The 17104-nt window shown below is 47.5% G+C and overlaps 2 protein-coding genes across 2 annotated transcripts in view; one reads left to right on the forward strand and one right to left on the reverse strand.

Annotated features, from left to right (window-relative positions):
• Nucleotides 1–9843, reverse strand: Slc31a2 (solute carrier family 31 member 2). Its single transcript, XM_032903376.1, has 4 exons — nucleotides 9728–9843; nucleotides 3555–3621; nucleotides 1380–1569; nucleotides 1–491 (listed from the first exon to the last, which is right to left on the reverse strand). The coding sequence occupies exons 1-4, from the start codon at nucleotides 9731–9733 to the stop codon at nucleotides 323–325; spliced, it is 432 nt and encodes a 143-aa protein (XP_032759267.1). The 5' UTR covers nucleotides 9734–9843; the 3' UTR covers nucleotides 1–322.
• Nucleotides 9732–17104, forward strand: part of LOC116897921 — an 85360-nt gene continuing 77987 nt past the window's right edge. The window contains exon 1 of the mRNA XM_032899355.1: nucleotides 9732–9869. Within this exon, the coding sequence (XP_032755246.1) occupies nucleotides 9732–9869 (138 nt within the window). The remainder of the gene's footprint in view (nucleotides 9870–17104) is intronic.

Raw genomic sequence — 17104 nt, forward strand, 5'->3', positions numbered from 1 at the left:
GCTCTTTGGAAAACTTTAATTTGTAGTCAGAGATCTGTGTCACAGGCTGGCCACCCTACCTCCAGCTTCTGGTCTCTCCATGTTCCCTTTGGTCACAGCGACTTGTGTAAGGAACCACAGGAGGCCTGGGCCCTGTATAGGCTGGGGAGGGAGGTAGCTTCCATGGCTTCTAAGCTCCAGGGCTTTGCTGGCTTCATCTCACAGTCACCAGGAACTGGGGAAGAGGTGAGCAGTGCCATCCTAAGGAAAGGCGGCTGGAAGTACAGTGCCTGGAACAGAGGCCCCAGCTCTCCAGCCCTCAGCACTGCACATGTCTGGCCCACTAAGTCATGTGGAGAAGTGGGTAGGCTAGGTAGTAGCCCACAGCCGAGCCCAGGACCACACCAAGGAAAATCCAGGTGTTGTAGGACATGACAGCCAGCATCACAAAGTAGCCAATTACCACCTGAATGACATGGACTAGAGACTGGCCAAAGTAACACAAAAACCACCTAGACAAGAAAGAGAAACAAATTAGACAAATAGGAAGGAGCAGATGTGCTTTACTAGGGAGAGAAGGCCCAAGTCACAGCATACCATTAGCAGAGACTTCTCTCCAAAGAGACATCTCCACGTTTAGCTCTGAGCTTGCTGCTATCCTAGGCAAATGGGGAAACCACTGTGGTTTATGCAGTCAGCTTTGTCTGATGAGGGAGGAACTTACCCAGAAGGCAGTGTCTCTCCCCTGAATTGAATGTAGGAAGTGGGGTAGCAATGAAAAGAACAGGGATTTTGGTGCCTGTTAAGTCTGGCCTACCACAAGTCTCTGGACCTTTTTGAGTGCTGGTTTTCTTAAGTAAAACACTGAAAGAGGTCCCTCACAGGGTGGTTATGAGGGCATGAGGCATCCAGATAAGGTTGCTGGCCATGTAGCAGGCAGGCTTGTTAAGCATCCGTGAGGCTACAGAGAGGGCAGACGGGGGCCTGTAAATGGTTGCCTAATCAGAGTGGGAGCAGAGCCCAAGAAGGATGCTTCCCTCTCCTACCAACTGGGTCACCAGGCTGATGGCAGCTCTGGCTTTAGGTACATCTACAGATCTAGGTTTGGGAACCTGGCAAGACCCATGGGAAGGCTGGGTGCCCATGCCTGCTGTTTGACAGAGGCCTGCAGTACAGGTCTGAGGTTCCCTGCAGAGATCCTTAGGGTCCTCCCAGGAGGCTTTGATAGACAGCCTTGGCCCAGACACCATAGATCCAGAATCTAGTTCCTCTTACTAAATACTTCCTTATTTAGTCCAAATTATCTTTCTGTGCATAGGGCTAACGTTCTCCAGATGAACTCAACCACCTCTCATGGTGAGGGTGAATGCTCTGGCCATCCTTCCACCTAGGGTTTGTACCTGAGGCGGGTCCTATTGTCTGAAGTTGATCTGGAGCCTGTAGAATCCTGGTCTGGTTCCAAGATGAGCTGCTGGCTGGTGGTAGTAGGCAGGCTCTCCAGAGTCTTGTGGAGCAACTTGGCTTTGCCAACCTTGATGCCCTCATACAATACAGCCAGGAGCAAGACTACCAGCACTGAGAGAGCCATGCCTGTGAAGAGGCCAAGTTGAAAAGTCTGTTTTGGTATGCACATCCTGTATGGTGACTATAGATGACAATGACAATGTGCCACATTTCAAAAAAGCTAGGAAAGGGTTTTACATGTTCTTATCATGAACAAATGATTAAAGTTTGAAGAGATAGATGGGCTAGCCCTGACTTGAATGCACACAACCTGTACATGTACTGAAACATCACAAAGCACCATTTAGGATGGATGATTTTTGCTAATTCAAAATAGATAGTCAGGTGTGGTGGCATATGCATTTAATACCAGCACTTGAGAGGCAGAGGTAGATAGATTTCTGAGGAGGAAGAGGAGGAAGAGGAGGAAGAAGAGGAAGAAGAAGAGGAGGAAGAAGAAAAAGAGGGAAGAAGGAAGAGAAGAAGGAAGGAAGAGGAAGAAAGGAACAAGGAAGAGGAGGAGGAGCAGCAGCAGCCGCTGCCACTGCCAAGAATGGGCACAAGCTTGTATTCTCGGCACTGGGGAAGCAAACACAACCAGATTCATGGGCTTGCTGGCTAGTCCAACCTAGCTTATAGAGGCAAGCCAGTTAGAAACCATGTCTCAAAAACAACAAAGATATCATGTGGTAAATGATAGCCAAGGTTGTCCTATGACATGCATGTGTACTCATAAGCAAATCCACTTCCACACATAAGTACATATACACATGTAAATCTAAGTAAAGAAGCCAGCTGGATGTCAGACACAGCATTATGTAATTCCAGGTACTCTGATAACTGATGCAGATGAACTGCAAGCTCAGGGCTGCCCTGGACTACAGAGTGGATTGAACAGGGAATGAACATAGGAAAAAAACGTAGAGTAAGAGGAAGTCAGGAGGACGGAGAGAAGGGAAGTTTAAGGGAAGGACATCAGTTTGAGGGGGTTTTTGAGAGGGCTTGGAGGAGAGCTTCCTTTTGGGATGGCAGCTATGGAGGAAGTTTAGCTGGGTACTTTTACTGCCTCTCTGAGCTAGCAGACATCTGGCATCCCAGCATCTGGCTCCCAAGTCTTCATTGGCAAACTGAATTATTGAGATTTTGTTAAAGTGTAGAGGCTGGAGTCAACACTAGGTGTCCTCTTCTATTGCTCTCTGCCTTGTTTTTGATACTGGGTTTCTGGTAGAAGTGGTTTTTTTTTTTTTTTTTTTTTTTTAAAGATCAATTTATTTATTTCATATAAGTACACTGTAGCTGTCTTCAGACAGACCAGAGGGCATCAGATCTCATTACAGATGGTTGTGAGCCACCATGTGGTTGCTGGGATTTGAACTCAGGACCTTTGGAAGAGCAGTCAGCGCTCTTAACCACTGAGCCATCTCTCCAGCTCCTGGTAGAAGTTAAAATAAGATGCCTGGGCAGTAAGCCCCAGGAACGATTCCTCGCCTCTAGGTCTTCAGTGCTAGGATTATGGGTGCATGCTGCCATACCCACCTTTTATATGGATGCTGGGAATCCAATTTAGGTATTTGTGCTTTCTCAACAAGCTCTTTACCAATGGAGCCATCTCCCCAGCCCCTAGGGTAGATTTTTAAAATCTCATGCATTTCACCCGTGTTCTCTTAGGGTACCTGCTCTTAGAAGCTAGTCATTCTGCAATGAGGAAGCCTAGGCTGCAGAGGGCACCACCGTGAGGCTGATAAGAGTCCCAGCTGAGGCTGTAGTTGACAAGACTGTATCCAGCCACTGTCTGGCTCCACTGCATGAGCCCTGAGTGCAGACCATTTAGTAAGCATAGTCAACCTGCAAAAATGTTCTACCTACTGCTTAATCTGCAGGGAAGCTGAACAATAGCCATCCATTGAAGGGAAGGGTCCGTCTGCCATGACAGGCATCTGACCAAATTCTAGTCGGTTTTAGAATGATAAATGCAAGCCTTGTTTGTCCACAGAAAATAAAGAGAACCCAGTTTCTCTGCCTCCTGGCACGATAGGCTTGCAAACTATAAATCTGACCTTCCCAATTCTTACCTGTAGGGCTGTGGACTCTCCAGAAATCAAAGAGAAGCACAGCCTCATCTGAGAAGATGAAGTGCATCTGAAAGAGACAAGGATCTCCATCACCGGATGCTTGGATACAAAGGTCCTACTTTGCAATGTTTTCTAGCAGCTGCCTTCAGAGACCTCCTGGGGCTGCAGGGCCCACAGCCTTCCATTAGAGGCCATATGGAGGAGGAGGGGCTTGCCCAAGTGTGTCAATAACATCTGTGACTGAGCCCTGAAGATGGGTAGTGCCTACTCTCAAAATGCCAGCCAGACTCCAGATGACATAGTATCCTTGGGTCACAAGGAGATATTCCCTCAGGTCTCCAAACTCAGTAGGAAGCCCTAGGCCAAGCCTTAAACACTGGCTCAACCCTTTTGCTCAGTTCTGGAACACTCTGGAAGTGAGCAGGGAGTCCTCTTTGTCCTTGTGAACCTGGAAAGATGAGTCAGAGTTTGTCATGCAGGGCTAAGGGCAGATGCCCCTCCCATCTGTACACCACAACTCTACTCATTCGCTAGACTTTTGCTGACCCCAGTGTGTAGCCAGCATTGAGAGGGTGGGGAAGAGGGTGAAGCACTGCCTCAAATATGTGAGGCCCTAGCTTCAACCCCTAGGACCATTAAAATAATAATAATGATAATGATAATAAAATGATGATGATGATGATGATGATGATGATGATGAAACACACTGATTCAGTCCAACTCCAACTCCCACTCCCTCAACCCTGTCTCATCTTTGAAGGGAAAAGGGAGCCCCAAGAGGGAAAGGAATTTGCCCTGGGTGGTCTTCATAAAAGAGCCTGTAGCTCTCAATGTGTGTTCCAGGGGAAAGGACCTGAAGAGAGAGAGTGGGTTCAGAAAGGCTGAGGGATTTTGGGCTGAGGCATGTTTTCGTGGGCAAGCAGATGGACAAACAAATTAGGTTAGCTGCAGCTTTGTCTGAGAAGTGCCATTGAGCATCCTGGCCACCTGGGAGTGAGAGACACAAACTTGTTTGTAGGTGACAGCCATAGGCCCCAGATCATACACATCTACCTTTTTCTTCTCTCCCCTTCTCAGGATTTAGGATCAAAGGAGATAATAAAAAACAGTAGGGTGAAAGTGGGCATGGGAGTTCACAACTCCAGTCCCAGCACTGGGAAGGCTGAGGCAGCTGCACTGTTGTGAACTCAAGGCCACTTGGTTCCATGAGTTCCAGGATGTGGAGATTTAAGTAAGAATGGCCCTTATAGGATCATATCTTTGAATGTTTAGCCATCAGGGAGTGGCACAACTTAAGAAGGATTAGGAGGTGTGGCCTTATTGGAGGAAGAGTGTCGATTGGCTTTGACATTTCAAAAGTCCACACCAGGCCTGGTTGTGCATGTGTGTGTGTGTGATAGATATGTGTGTGATATATGTGTGTGTATCTGTGTTTTATATATGTGTCTGTGTGTTTTATATATATGTGTGTGTATGTCTGTGTGATATATGTGAGATATATATATATATATATATATATATATATACATATATATGTTTGTGCACGCATGTGTCTCCATGCCAATGGATCAGGATGTAGCTCTCAGCTACTGCTCTGGTGCCGAGATCCCTGCTATGATGATGATGGACTAATCTGAAGCCCCAGGTTCTGAATTAAGTGCTTTCTTCTATAAGATTTGCCTTGGTCATTGGTGTCTCTCCACAGCAATATATCAGTGACTGAGACACAGGCCAACCTGGAGTAAGGTGAATTATCATCTCAGAAACACAAAAGGTAGTAGAACAAACCATATCTGTCAGTCAAGGGCTTTCTGGAGACTGAGTGCCATCCCAGGGAAGCCGAGAGATGACAGAGTACAGCCATTCACATGAGGTGACTGACATCAGTGGGCTCTCTTTCCCACACCTGTCAAAGCTGAAGAATATTTCTCAAAATCCATGAGAACCACAGGCTTCTAAGACACTCTCTGAGAGCATCTGCAATCAAATAAATCTGGGAGCAACTGCAACTGGACTAAATAAAGCTTACCAGCTCTCTTTCCTGCTGGAGGGCAGACCCTAGAACCTTGTCCCCACCAGATGTCCACTCCATTTTCTTGTCAGACAGAATCTAACTTGGGAGAGTGTTAATCTTTTATCTGTGGGCATGTTGTCCAGCAGGTGTTTTGTCCAAGCAGACTAGCTTCAGAGTCTGTGCTCTCAACACAACCTCTAAGGAATCCCAAGGCTACACTGAGGTGGTGGCAGCATCAGGAATGGAACCCAGGTCTTCACCCCTGACCTTCATTTACCATAAGAAGTAAATAGACACTAATTTGTAGAGGAAACCCATGGGCATGCTTATTTGTTTTTAAAGATATCTAAATCAATATCTGTCTGTCTATCATCTATTATTTATCAATCAATCTATCTACCTACCTATTCATTGAGAGAGACAGAGAGAGAGAGAGAGAGAGAGAGAGAGAGAGAGAGAGAGAGAGAGAGCACTTTACTATGTATTGGAACTTGCTATGTAGATCAGATCCATTTGCTTCTGCCTCCCAAGTACTGTAATTAAAGGCATGTACCACCATAACTGGAAAAAATTTTATTTTTATTTTAATTATGTGTATAAGTGTGTGTCTCTCTGTGTGTTTTGTTTGTGAGTGCAGTGCCCACTGAGGCTAGAAGGGGATGCCACATCCTCCTGGAGCTCAAGTTGCAGCCAGTTGTGAGCTACCCAAGGATGACATAGGTTCTGGGAACAGGCCTCTGTAAGAGCAGTGCATAGTCTTAACTTCTGAACCATTTATCCAGTCCATTTGTTGTGTTTTAGTCACGGTCTTGTGTAGCCCAGGATGGCCTTGACTTGAGGACATTCTGAACTTCTGACCCTCCTGATTCCACCCTCTGAGTGCTTGGGTCAGTAGAACATAGCACACTTAGTTTCTGTGGCACTGGAGATCAGATCTATGGGTTTGCGTGTGCTAGAGAAGTACTCAGTCAACTGAGCCCTTGATTGTTAGTTTCAATATTCCCTAAAGATGTGAAAATAGGAGAGACAAGGCCATGTTGGGAGAAGAGAAGGGGAGAAGCTGTGAAAGGAGAAAACCATAGGAGGAAAGATCCCCATGTGGGCGCCATGATGATGCTTGGGGCTTTCAAAGGATAAAGAAATAAAGCAAACAGAACCATGGTATCTGAGGACAGGGAAGAAAAGCCAGTGGTCAAGACTACAGCTGAAAAACAGGATGCAAAGCGAGTGGAAAGAGGTTAGGAAGAAAGATGCTGGAGTGGAACACAGGTGTGCGTAGGCCTGGCTCCACAACACAGAGGGAATTACAGGTGAGCCACTGAGTGCAGAGCCAACAAGCCCCACACTACCCAAGTAGCTTAGTGAAGGACATCATGTTCCCTTAAGACCCCAGGGCTTTACTAAAAATATTTGTGCCTACTTAGGCCTGTCAATCAGAACTCTGGAGAAGAGCCAAATGATCTTAACACGACCCATCTGAGGAAAGGGTTCAGCAGTTTGAACAGAGGAGAAAAGCCAAGTGGACAGAACACAGACAGATTCTGAAACTCTACATCCTGTATCTGTCTTCCTCTCCTGATAGGAAGAGCCACACAGCAAGCTCCTACTGGAGCTCAGTCTCCCCATCTGTAAAATGGGGGCCGAACCCCAGGAAGACATTCTTTTGGTCTAGCTTTACTTTCTCAGGTCCCCATGAACTTGATGCAGAGAGGCTCCCATTGTGAGCATCTCTCCCACACTGAAGCACACTAACAGACAAGAGAAGAAGAAAAATGACTATGTCTCTATTTGTGAGTAGAGAGGAATGTCTCACCCATGCGTGTTCCATTCCCCATGTTCAGACTTGTCACCTGTAGACCAGACCTGGAAACAGGGATGACTGTCCTACTCGACACACATGCCCTTTCAGTTCTGAAAGGGGTCTGCCTTGTGCCAGCCACACAGCTGTGCCTACACTAAAGCTACCCCCCAACCCAGGACCCATGATGTCCAGAGATCTGATTGAACAGCCCTGCCACATAGCCCTGTCTTCTGGGACCTTGCATAGGCTTGCGCCATGTTTAGCTCCCATCTGATATCGCTCAACCCGACATGTCTGCTACTGCCAGATACTTAACAGAGCCTGTTTACAGGCTCATGCAGTCGGAGTCATAGAGCTTTCTCGCTAGCATTCTAGCTTCAGATTGTAACATGTTCCATCAGCACTCTGGGTATTTCTGGGGCGAGTGTCTGAGGGGTATGCCTGGAGAGATGGTCTGAGTCACCATGTCCCCTGTCTGCTAGCAGGTGCTGGCCCGTAAATTACATAAGAGCCTCGACAGGGAGATTTAAGTCACTCACTTCAGAATCATGTTAGGTCATGAGTACTTTATCTTCCTAATATGAAAGCGGTACTTGGCAAATATAAATAGCCAAAATGGGAAAATAATTTTGAGCTCTACCATCCTGAGGCATCTCGTTAGAATTCTTGGGGAAATGCTCACAAAATAATAACACGGTGAAGCAAATGATCAGGCATAACCCGGCTTATATCTACTGCAGGTGCTCTCGTCAGCCTGCTGGGGAGGCCTCTGGCACCGTCTCTGCCAGGCGGAGGTTGTGCCCAGCACTCCTTCACCCAGTCCGGCTGGTAAAGCAGTTGGCATGAAAGGAATGTCTTCGGCAGCTCATTGGTCACTGGGAGTTTCCACAACTCATTTTATTCTATCATCCTTGGGTCCAGGCCAACCACCTCAGGAGAAAAACAAAACAAAACAAACAACAACAAAAGAGCCGACACCCTTTGCATCCACAGAAGATCTAGACACTTCTCTCAACCAGTCACTCTTTTTCTTATGCTAGAAATGTGCAGACTGAGACCAATGAGAGAGGGCTGAACTGCTTAGCAAGGGAGCAGGAGACCGGAGGGGACAAAAGGAGACAGGAGCAGACAGGAGCAGACAGGAGCAGGGAGGAGCAAAGACGCCCAGTGATGACCTGGGGACAAAGCCACCTGTGGGAGGAGAGGCAACTGGCTGGAACAGTTGGGAAGCAGCTGGCAGGACAGGCGGCAGGGTGTCCTCAACTAGGAGGGCCCATAAGGAATGATTCCACTTCCTACCTAGTTCAAAGCTCCTACTCCCCGCCCCCCTGCCCTTCCTCACTTCTGTATTTTGGCTAAAGAGAAGGATTCAAAATCAGCACACCCTGACTTAGGGGAAGGCCAGCAGCTTTTAGCTCGCAGGTCCTGTGGTGAGATATGCAAGGGCAGAACCCTATTGAGTTCCCACTGGGGACAAATCTGCTTCTCTGGTAATTTATCGGCGCTGTTATGCAGGGCGGCACCTCACAGAGGAGGGACGGTGGCCAAGGAGAGAACCATTCACAGGACTTGGTTTCTTTTCTTTCATTTGTGGTTAATTTTTTAAAAGTGCCTTCGTTTTTAATCCGACACCAGAAAAGGATGAAGGTTTGTGTGGTGGTTGACTGCCTGGGGACCTTTGTTAAGAGCTTCCCATCCTTTTCCTGTACTAGTGGAACTGCAGGAGATGGGAGGCCTCTCCACCAAACAGCCTGGGTAGGCTTCCTGTCCATTCAGACACCCTTTGTGAGATGAAGAAACTGAGAGCATTTCCTCAGAGAGCAGAATATTGCAAGCTGCCAGTCTCCGTCCAAGAGGAACCTCACCAGGAAAAGACATCTGTTGAAAACCCCACTTTCGGATTCCGAGAGTAGGAAGGATTGGGAGGTGGGGGAGTAACTGGGTCCATGATAAAGAAACAGTCCCAGGAACCTGCCCAGGACAGGCAACGTCAGGGGTGTGTACTCAGGGGCTGAACTCCGCCCGGCCCTCTTAGAGGAAACCTTTCCGGAATGCCCCCAAATCTGGCTAGAGCCCGGGAAGGGACAGGGACAGCTATCTTCACTCTACGCACCCACCTGCAGCGTCCCAGCTGGCGCCGGCCTGGGAGTAGTGACTGACTCCTACCTAGCAGGGAGAGGGACAAACTTCCAGAGCCACAGCTAGCTCTCCCTGCCGCGCTCCCCAGCCCTACTCCTGCTGTGACAGCGTCGCTGACACATCCCCCTCTCCACCCCGGGGTCGGGGGGCTGCGAAGATCTCCGGTGTACCGCCCAGTCCATCCACCTTCGTCCCCTCCGCCGCGCAGCGCAGACTCACCGGCATGGTGAGCCCCACTAGACGGCCGCCCGGGTCGCGTCAGTCCGCTCGCCCGCTCGGGACTCAGCTCGAGATTCAACTCCGGACTCGACTCGGATTGCAGCTGCTACCGCGCCCTGGCCACGCGGGTCACGTGGCCCCGGTGAGATGGCGCGAGGGCGCCTGGGAGTTGTGGTCCTTACTCGCGCACCACTCTACCCCTGGCCCAGGCCACGCCCACCTCGGGGGGTGACCCACGCGCACAGCCCCACAGTGCAGACTGCTCTGACCCGTGATCTCTCCGAAATCCCCAGCGGGCCCGGCAACCTGCAATTGACCTCGCCTTAGCAATTAGCATGAAAATGTTTATTACTTTTTCTTTTTGATCCGACGCCTAGCGAAGCTTAACACACATTGAGTGCAAAATTAAAAGGTTCATCCCAGGAACACAAGAACAACAAATTAGGATTGTGTTAAATCAACTACACCCCAGACGTTCCCTGTCGCCACTTTATCTTCTCCAATCTGATAAAGCAAACAGTAGTGCACAGTTGTAATTTTCTTTCTGTGTACATGCACACTATAATTCTGTTTCCATATTGCATGAGTTTTTCGTCTTCCTTGTAGATAATAAAAAAAAATCTTAGTTTATTTGGGCTACATTAACAACCTATAATAAGTTGAGGGCTTATAAACCATTGAAATTTGTTTCTCACAGTCCCCAAGTCCAAGATCGGGGTAGAGACTTCATGACACCCCAGGGCTGCTTTTGGCTTACAAACTGCTCTTCTCTCATTCTCCCTCATATACACTAGTTTGTATTTGTTTTCTTACTAGGTTGATAAACTTTTTCTCATTAGTATTTCCATTTTTGTGTACTGCCTTTTCATCTCACTGATTTAATTTTATCAGGAATATATAGCAAACTTTTAACATCAATACTTTCTTTTCCCAACATCAACAGTCTTTTATATACATTTTAAAATACACTTGGTAATTCTTTACCAACCAATCTGCCCATATGTTCCCCTCAAAGAACTCTGACCAAGGGTTAACTGAGACACTGAGGCTGGAGTTGGACCTCTCAGCTCAAATCCTGAGTTCTGGAGTATTAGCCATGAGGCCTCAGACAAACAGCTTTATACATTTGAGGCTCAGCTTCCTGATAAGATTTAAAAAATATAATAGAATCTATGTCACAGAGGTGTCGAAAGACTTAAATGAAAACACGGGTTGAATTCTCAGCATCAAACCTGGCAGTGGAACCTTGTTTGCTAAATGGAAGCCATTGTCATTATTAACAGCAAATATTTCCACCTTGTGCGAGTGCCGTCTGGAAAAGGTTAAGCCATTGCTCAGGGTCACACAGCTTTTGGCCAAAGCTACAGAGGGTTGTGCAGCCTCAGAGAAAACATATCTGCAGGGCCCATGAGGGAGGTCTAACCTCAATGACTAATGGACTAGGCCACTTGAAGCCTCTGGAACCCAAAAGCAGTGGAGGGAGTTAGAAATTTGGGGTCCCATTTTACTGCTCTCTGCCTCACCACAGAAGCAGCCAGAGCAGACCCCTTCCCCCTTACTCTCCATGAAAGATTAGCAACATAGCCTCATTCATCTGAAGGTTTTTGTTGGCTTCGTCCCAGTCTGATGACCTTCACGCTTAGTTCTAGCTTCCTTGTGGATGTTTTGGTTACAGCTTTTAATCCTGTAGTTCTAGAGCAGCTGGTTTCTCTTGAGCCACCGAAGACCGCCCTTCCTCTGGCTTCCAGGAAAGGAACTGGACTCAGATACACAATTCTTGACCTTAAGATTACACCAGAGCTATCCACACTGGGGTCTATGTCAGTATTCTTTCTGGATTCTTTTTGGACTCACTTCTTTCTCCTATCTCCACAGCACAGACCTGGGTCCTGAGTCAACATCTTGGCGGGAAAGATGGCAGCATGCCAGAGAAAAGCATAAAGCCCTTTTAACCCAGCACAGAACTTAGCCAGTCAGTTAGTAGTGGGGAAATCGACTAGCCATTATGTATCAATCTATCCTGCTCCATACAAAGCCTTTCAGGCAGCCTAGAGATAGTCCCCGAAGGAAAAGAGGATGAAATCGGTGAGGCGAAGAGTCTCAAAGGTCAAAGAAGAGAAGCAACGGAGTTACTCAGAAGCACCACGGGACACCGTGCACATGGCGGTGCTCAGGAATCGGTAGATATGATGGCGCTAGGGTGGTACAGAGCTAGAATGGGGACCAGACTGGTGTGAGCACTGGGCTAGGGTGGAGGACTATCACAGAGGGGGCTCTCAGCAACAGCAGGGAGTACATGGAGAGTCATCTGAGGTTGATCAACTCCGTGCACTTTCCAACCAGAGACTCTGCCTTTTCTACAGGCTTGGAGCATTGATTCTGTTCCTCTCTCTGTGCGGGCTTTGCCACCATCGGGACCCTGGTGGTTTTTCTTGCTTCTGAACATGACTCTGCTCACTTGGGTGGCTGCACCCTGAGGGCAGCTCCTCAGGAATCCTATTTCAAGTGTTCCAGTTCTCCAGGAGCCAGAGACTCAGTGATGTTCCTTTTCCCTGCCACAGAATGTCCCATGTTTCCTCTTCCAGGCCTCTGCACTCCTAGCTTTGAGAGAGTTGGCAGTGCAGTATCTGCAGGGAAATGGACTAACACCCACAGATGGGACCCTACTGTGGCAAGGCCCATGGAGACCCCTTCCCACTTGACAGGGATCTGTGGTAAGCTCGGTGGCCTCTATGCATATTACTAGATCACATGTGCTACAGGATCTCCTTGGTTTATCTGTGCTCTCTATACTCAAAGGAATAGTTTCACTTTGTCAGTCATGTGCAAGGGCCGTATCATGCAGGCTGGAAGCCCTGGGAATGATTCTATGCTTTTCTCAAAACTCTTTGGAGGCTAAAACCCTCATCTCCTCTCTCTACCTCAATCGATCCTCCAGATGTGACCATTAATCCTGGGTATTTGGGGGACACATAATTATGTCCCTAGAGAAACAGCTACAGTCACTGAGCAAGCCTGCGGTAGTTGTGGAGAGCACTGGGGCCTGCTTGCATAACGCTTCTGAGGAAGCTATGTCTGATCAACAGAGACTTAAATGGGGAAGCTGTGTCTGTTGATAGAGACTTAGACCGATGGTTCTTGGAAGGATGGTATCAGAAACTGACGGGATCGTATCAGGGAAGTTGCTTGGTACAAAGAACATGTCTCCGTGTGAATTTAAAGAGCATTATGACAGAGGGTTTCTATTCGATGAGTGATGAGTGGACTAACACCCACAGATGGCTCATCTGTCTTGCACCTTGCACAACTGCCTTTGCTGCCAGCCTAGCATGTGCTCATGCTTACAGGACATGCCTGGGTGGACAATTATTTTTGGCTTGTTGAAATTATGCTTTGTAGTACAAAATAGGATTGGGAGTGATTAGCTCAGTGGGAGAGAGAAGGAGGAAGGGAAACTATTGGGGACTTTTACAGTGATTCTGATGTTATGACTTCTTGAAATAAAACAACCAATGATGTCCCTACTCAGGCGAGCAGGACTGTGGTTGTAAAATTAAAGATGACTTGAGCTTTTTTGGGGTCACTTGTTTGAATGTCACTGCCTACACTTTCACTGACACCACACATCTGTCCTCAGGTTCTAGGACCCCTCCAGCACTGGTTGCCAGCAGAGGGTCCCAAAGAATTTGGGATGCACCAAAGTGCCTCTGTTTCTGGGAGCCTAGACTGTTTCTGAAACCTGCTGGGGGTGAGGGAGGTCAAGGGCCAATCAGCTTCTCTCTGGATGTCTTAGTTTCCTCTGATTGCTATAACACATTTCCTAATGACTTAAAGCAACATGCACTTCCTCTGCTTGGGGTTCTGATGGGGAAGACTGAGGATAGCTTTATTGAGGGTGAAATCAATCCATCAGCAGGACTGCACTACCTCCAAAAGCTCCAGGGAGAGAGTCTGGCTCCTCCTCCCTACCCTTCTCAGCTTCTATAGTTGCATACACTTGTCGGCTTGGGGATCCACAACAGGAACTCCTTCCCCAGGGAGCTAGAAACAAGCATCTGCCTCCTTGTTTCAAGACAACAGTAACAGTCTACAAAAGTCCATCTTGGGAGCCAGCAAGCTTGGTGGGCTTTCCTTCAGTGTGTCGGGGAGAAGTTACTGACAGGAATGTAGTTGACCCCAAAGCAGCTACAAAGTCTTATTCCAGCTTGGCTGCAGCAAGTTGCTGTTCGGTCAGCCTTACGTAGCCTTACGCGGTTTCTATACTATAACATCTCTCAGGGTCATTAAGTCCTGTGCAGTTAGGGCAAATTTATATACAGTCCACTGGAAGGTAGGAATAGGAGGAAGTGTGGCCAGAATTGTAGACAAAGGTCCAGTGACCCTGTGACCCTCTCTACCCCCTCTGGTTTTTTGTTTGTTTTGTTTTGTTTTGTTTTTCGAGTGAACATCAACATTCAGTGGTTGAAAGTGGTCTCAGCCTCTCTGTGTCAATGGACAGTTGTTATAATTGGAGGGTAGCAATCCCTAACACCTCTCTTTAGCCTCTTCTGCCCCCTTTTAACCCTGTGGATGTTTCTAGATCCAGCCAGCCAGCCTAAGATCATCTCCCCATCCCAGGATCCTCCACTGGAGTGCATGTGCAAATTCTCTTTTGACTTGAACGCTAACACTCACTGCTTCCAGGAACCAGGACCCGGGTGCTTTTGTAGGGCCATTGTCCAGCCCATTGTAGAGGACATTAGAGTCTGTAACTTATTACCTGCCTGGGCAATCCTTCTGCTCAGCTGGAGCAAACATCAGGCTGACAGACAGACGGCCAAGAGAGACAGAATGCCATGCTTTTGTCTGGCTGGAAAGAGTAAGTGCTGTGTGGGTCCATTCACTGATGTGGTCAGGGTTAAGAAGGATACCCCGAAAGACTCATGGGCACCCTTCCATGCCTGAGTTTTATTTCCCACCGATCTAAGGTTACCCAGTGCAGGGATCAAGGACTCGCATGCCTGTGACCTGCAGGAGGAGATTCTGTGTGTTCCTATCAAAGCTGCACCATGCTGTGAAGCCAGAGGCTCAAACTGTCCTATATCTGTAGGATAAACTGGTCTGAAGAACAGTGTCCTGCTCAGTGAATAGCAACAGGTCACAATCACGCTTTTAAAGATCACTGAAAGGCAAGGGACATAGCTCAGTTGTTTGAGAGCTCGGTTGGCATGCACAAGGTCCTCATAAACCGGATATGGGGATATACCTCTAATCTCAGCACATGAGAGGTAGAGGCAGGAAGGTTAGAAGTTTAAGGTCATCCTTATTGACACAAGACTCAGTCTCAAAGAAAAAAGTTAAGAAAAAATATAAAATATAATGGGGCTGGAGAGATGGCTCCGTGGTTAAGACTGCATGTTGGTCTTTCAGAGGACTCAGGTTTAGTTCCCAAGACCCATGCCAGGCAGCTGACAACTGCCTGTAACTCTAACTCCAGAAGAACCAACACCCCTCACAGCTTCCAAAGACACCCGCACTCCCACCCATACCACTGCATATGCTCATAATTAAGAAGAAAACTCAGTCTTTAAAAATAAAGCGAATATTGAATTATAGCAACATACACACCACAGGGGCTGGGGGCGGCTCAGTAGTAACTGGGTGATAAACAGCAGAAAGAGGAGGATCACTGGGCTCCCTGGCCATCAGGTGAGCGGCAGGCTCAGTGAGATACCCTGTCTCTAGGAATAAGATGGTGAATGATAGAGTAGGGCATAGATGTCTTACTGCGGCCTCTGAATGCATGCACAGGTACACATACCTGAACACACACACACACACACACACACCACACAAACACACACACACAAATACACACATACCACACACAAACACACACCACACATATAAATCTCACACACGCACACACATGCTACATACACACAAACACACCACATGCACATACATCACACACACTATACATACATCACACTCTATAGATACACACACACACATCACACATACACACCACGCACACATAAATCACACACACACACACTATACACACACATAACACATACACATACATCACACGGATACACATTACACACACAAACACACATACCGCACACACATACATTATATATACGCACTACATACAGAGACACACCACACACACAAAGATACACCACACACACACAAATATATACCACACGCACAGATACACATACACCACATACTATACATACACACTACACACACTCGGACAGACACACACACATCACAACACATAAATCACACACACAGACACCATACACACAAACACATACACCACACACACATACATCACACACACATACATCACACACACTACACACACAGACACACACACACAGAGAGACACACACACAATGTATACCATGAAAACTGATCATCTTACCATTTCAGAGTACAGAATTCAGCAGCATCTAGCACAATTATAGTGCCGTGTGACCAATCCGCAGAACTCTCCATCTTGTGAAAGTGGAATTCTAAGCTCACGATTCCCTCCTGCCCCCGTCCCTGTACATTTTGCTCCATCTTTGTGATTTCACAAGTCTGATAACTCAGATAAAGGGAAGCACAGTGTCTGCTTTTCCTGACTGATCTGTTAGTGTAGTGTCTTCGGGGCTTTTTCCACTTTGGAGCTGGTGTCTGAGTTTCCTTACCATTTAAGACTGGATACTGTTAGATTGTATGTTCAGGGCACTGCTTTGCCCATTCACCATGTCAGTTCACACTTGGGGTGTTCCCACCTTCTGGCTAACGTGGACGATGTTGCCATGCATGTATGTGCATTAAACTAAAGTTTCCTAAGGGCAAGTCTTTATCGATTATCTACTCTGCACTGCCGGTTCTTATGAAAAAAGATTATTCTTTTTTCTTTTGCATTTCTGTTTTGGGGCTGAGACCCTCTGGGTTTTTTCAATTGTTCCATCCTTCTCTGGCCTTCCGCAGAGTCAGTCCCTGGGAACAAAGGCTCCAGAATGAGTTCTCGGGCGTCTCCGCCTGATCCTGACTGGATCTTGTTTCTCAATCCCAGGGAATGATGGGTCAGGGCAGGTTTCAGCTGGAGAATGGGAATTGTGCTCTGTAGCAGGCGCTTGGTAAGAACAACTAATGTCCGTGCCCTTGGAACCCTAAGCATCCAGGACGTTTTGCCAGCAGCGCTTGGTTGATCTGCCGTGAACGTTTGGCTCCTAGCGTGTCCTGGACCCAGTATGACTTGACACTGGAGGAAGATGGCGACTGGGAAAACCTGATCTCTGGTGTTGTAAGGAGTATCTCTTTGAACCAGATGAAATGGCTGACAGCGGGCCATTCCTTTAACCTTCAAAGATGGCAGCTTCATGAGGTTCA

The sequence above is a fragment of the Rattus rattus genome, chromosome 1 (genome assembly GCF_011064425.1).
Source record: "Rattus rattus isolate New Zealand chromosome 1, Rrattus_CSIRO_v1, whole genome shotgun sequence".
NCBI lineage: Eukaryota > Metazoa > Chordata > Mammalia > Rodentia > Muridae > Rattus > Rattus rattus.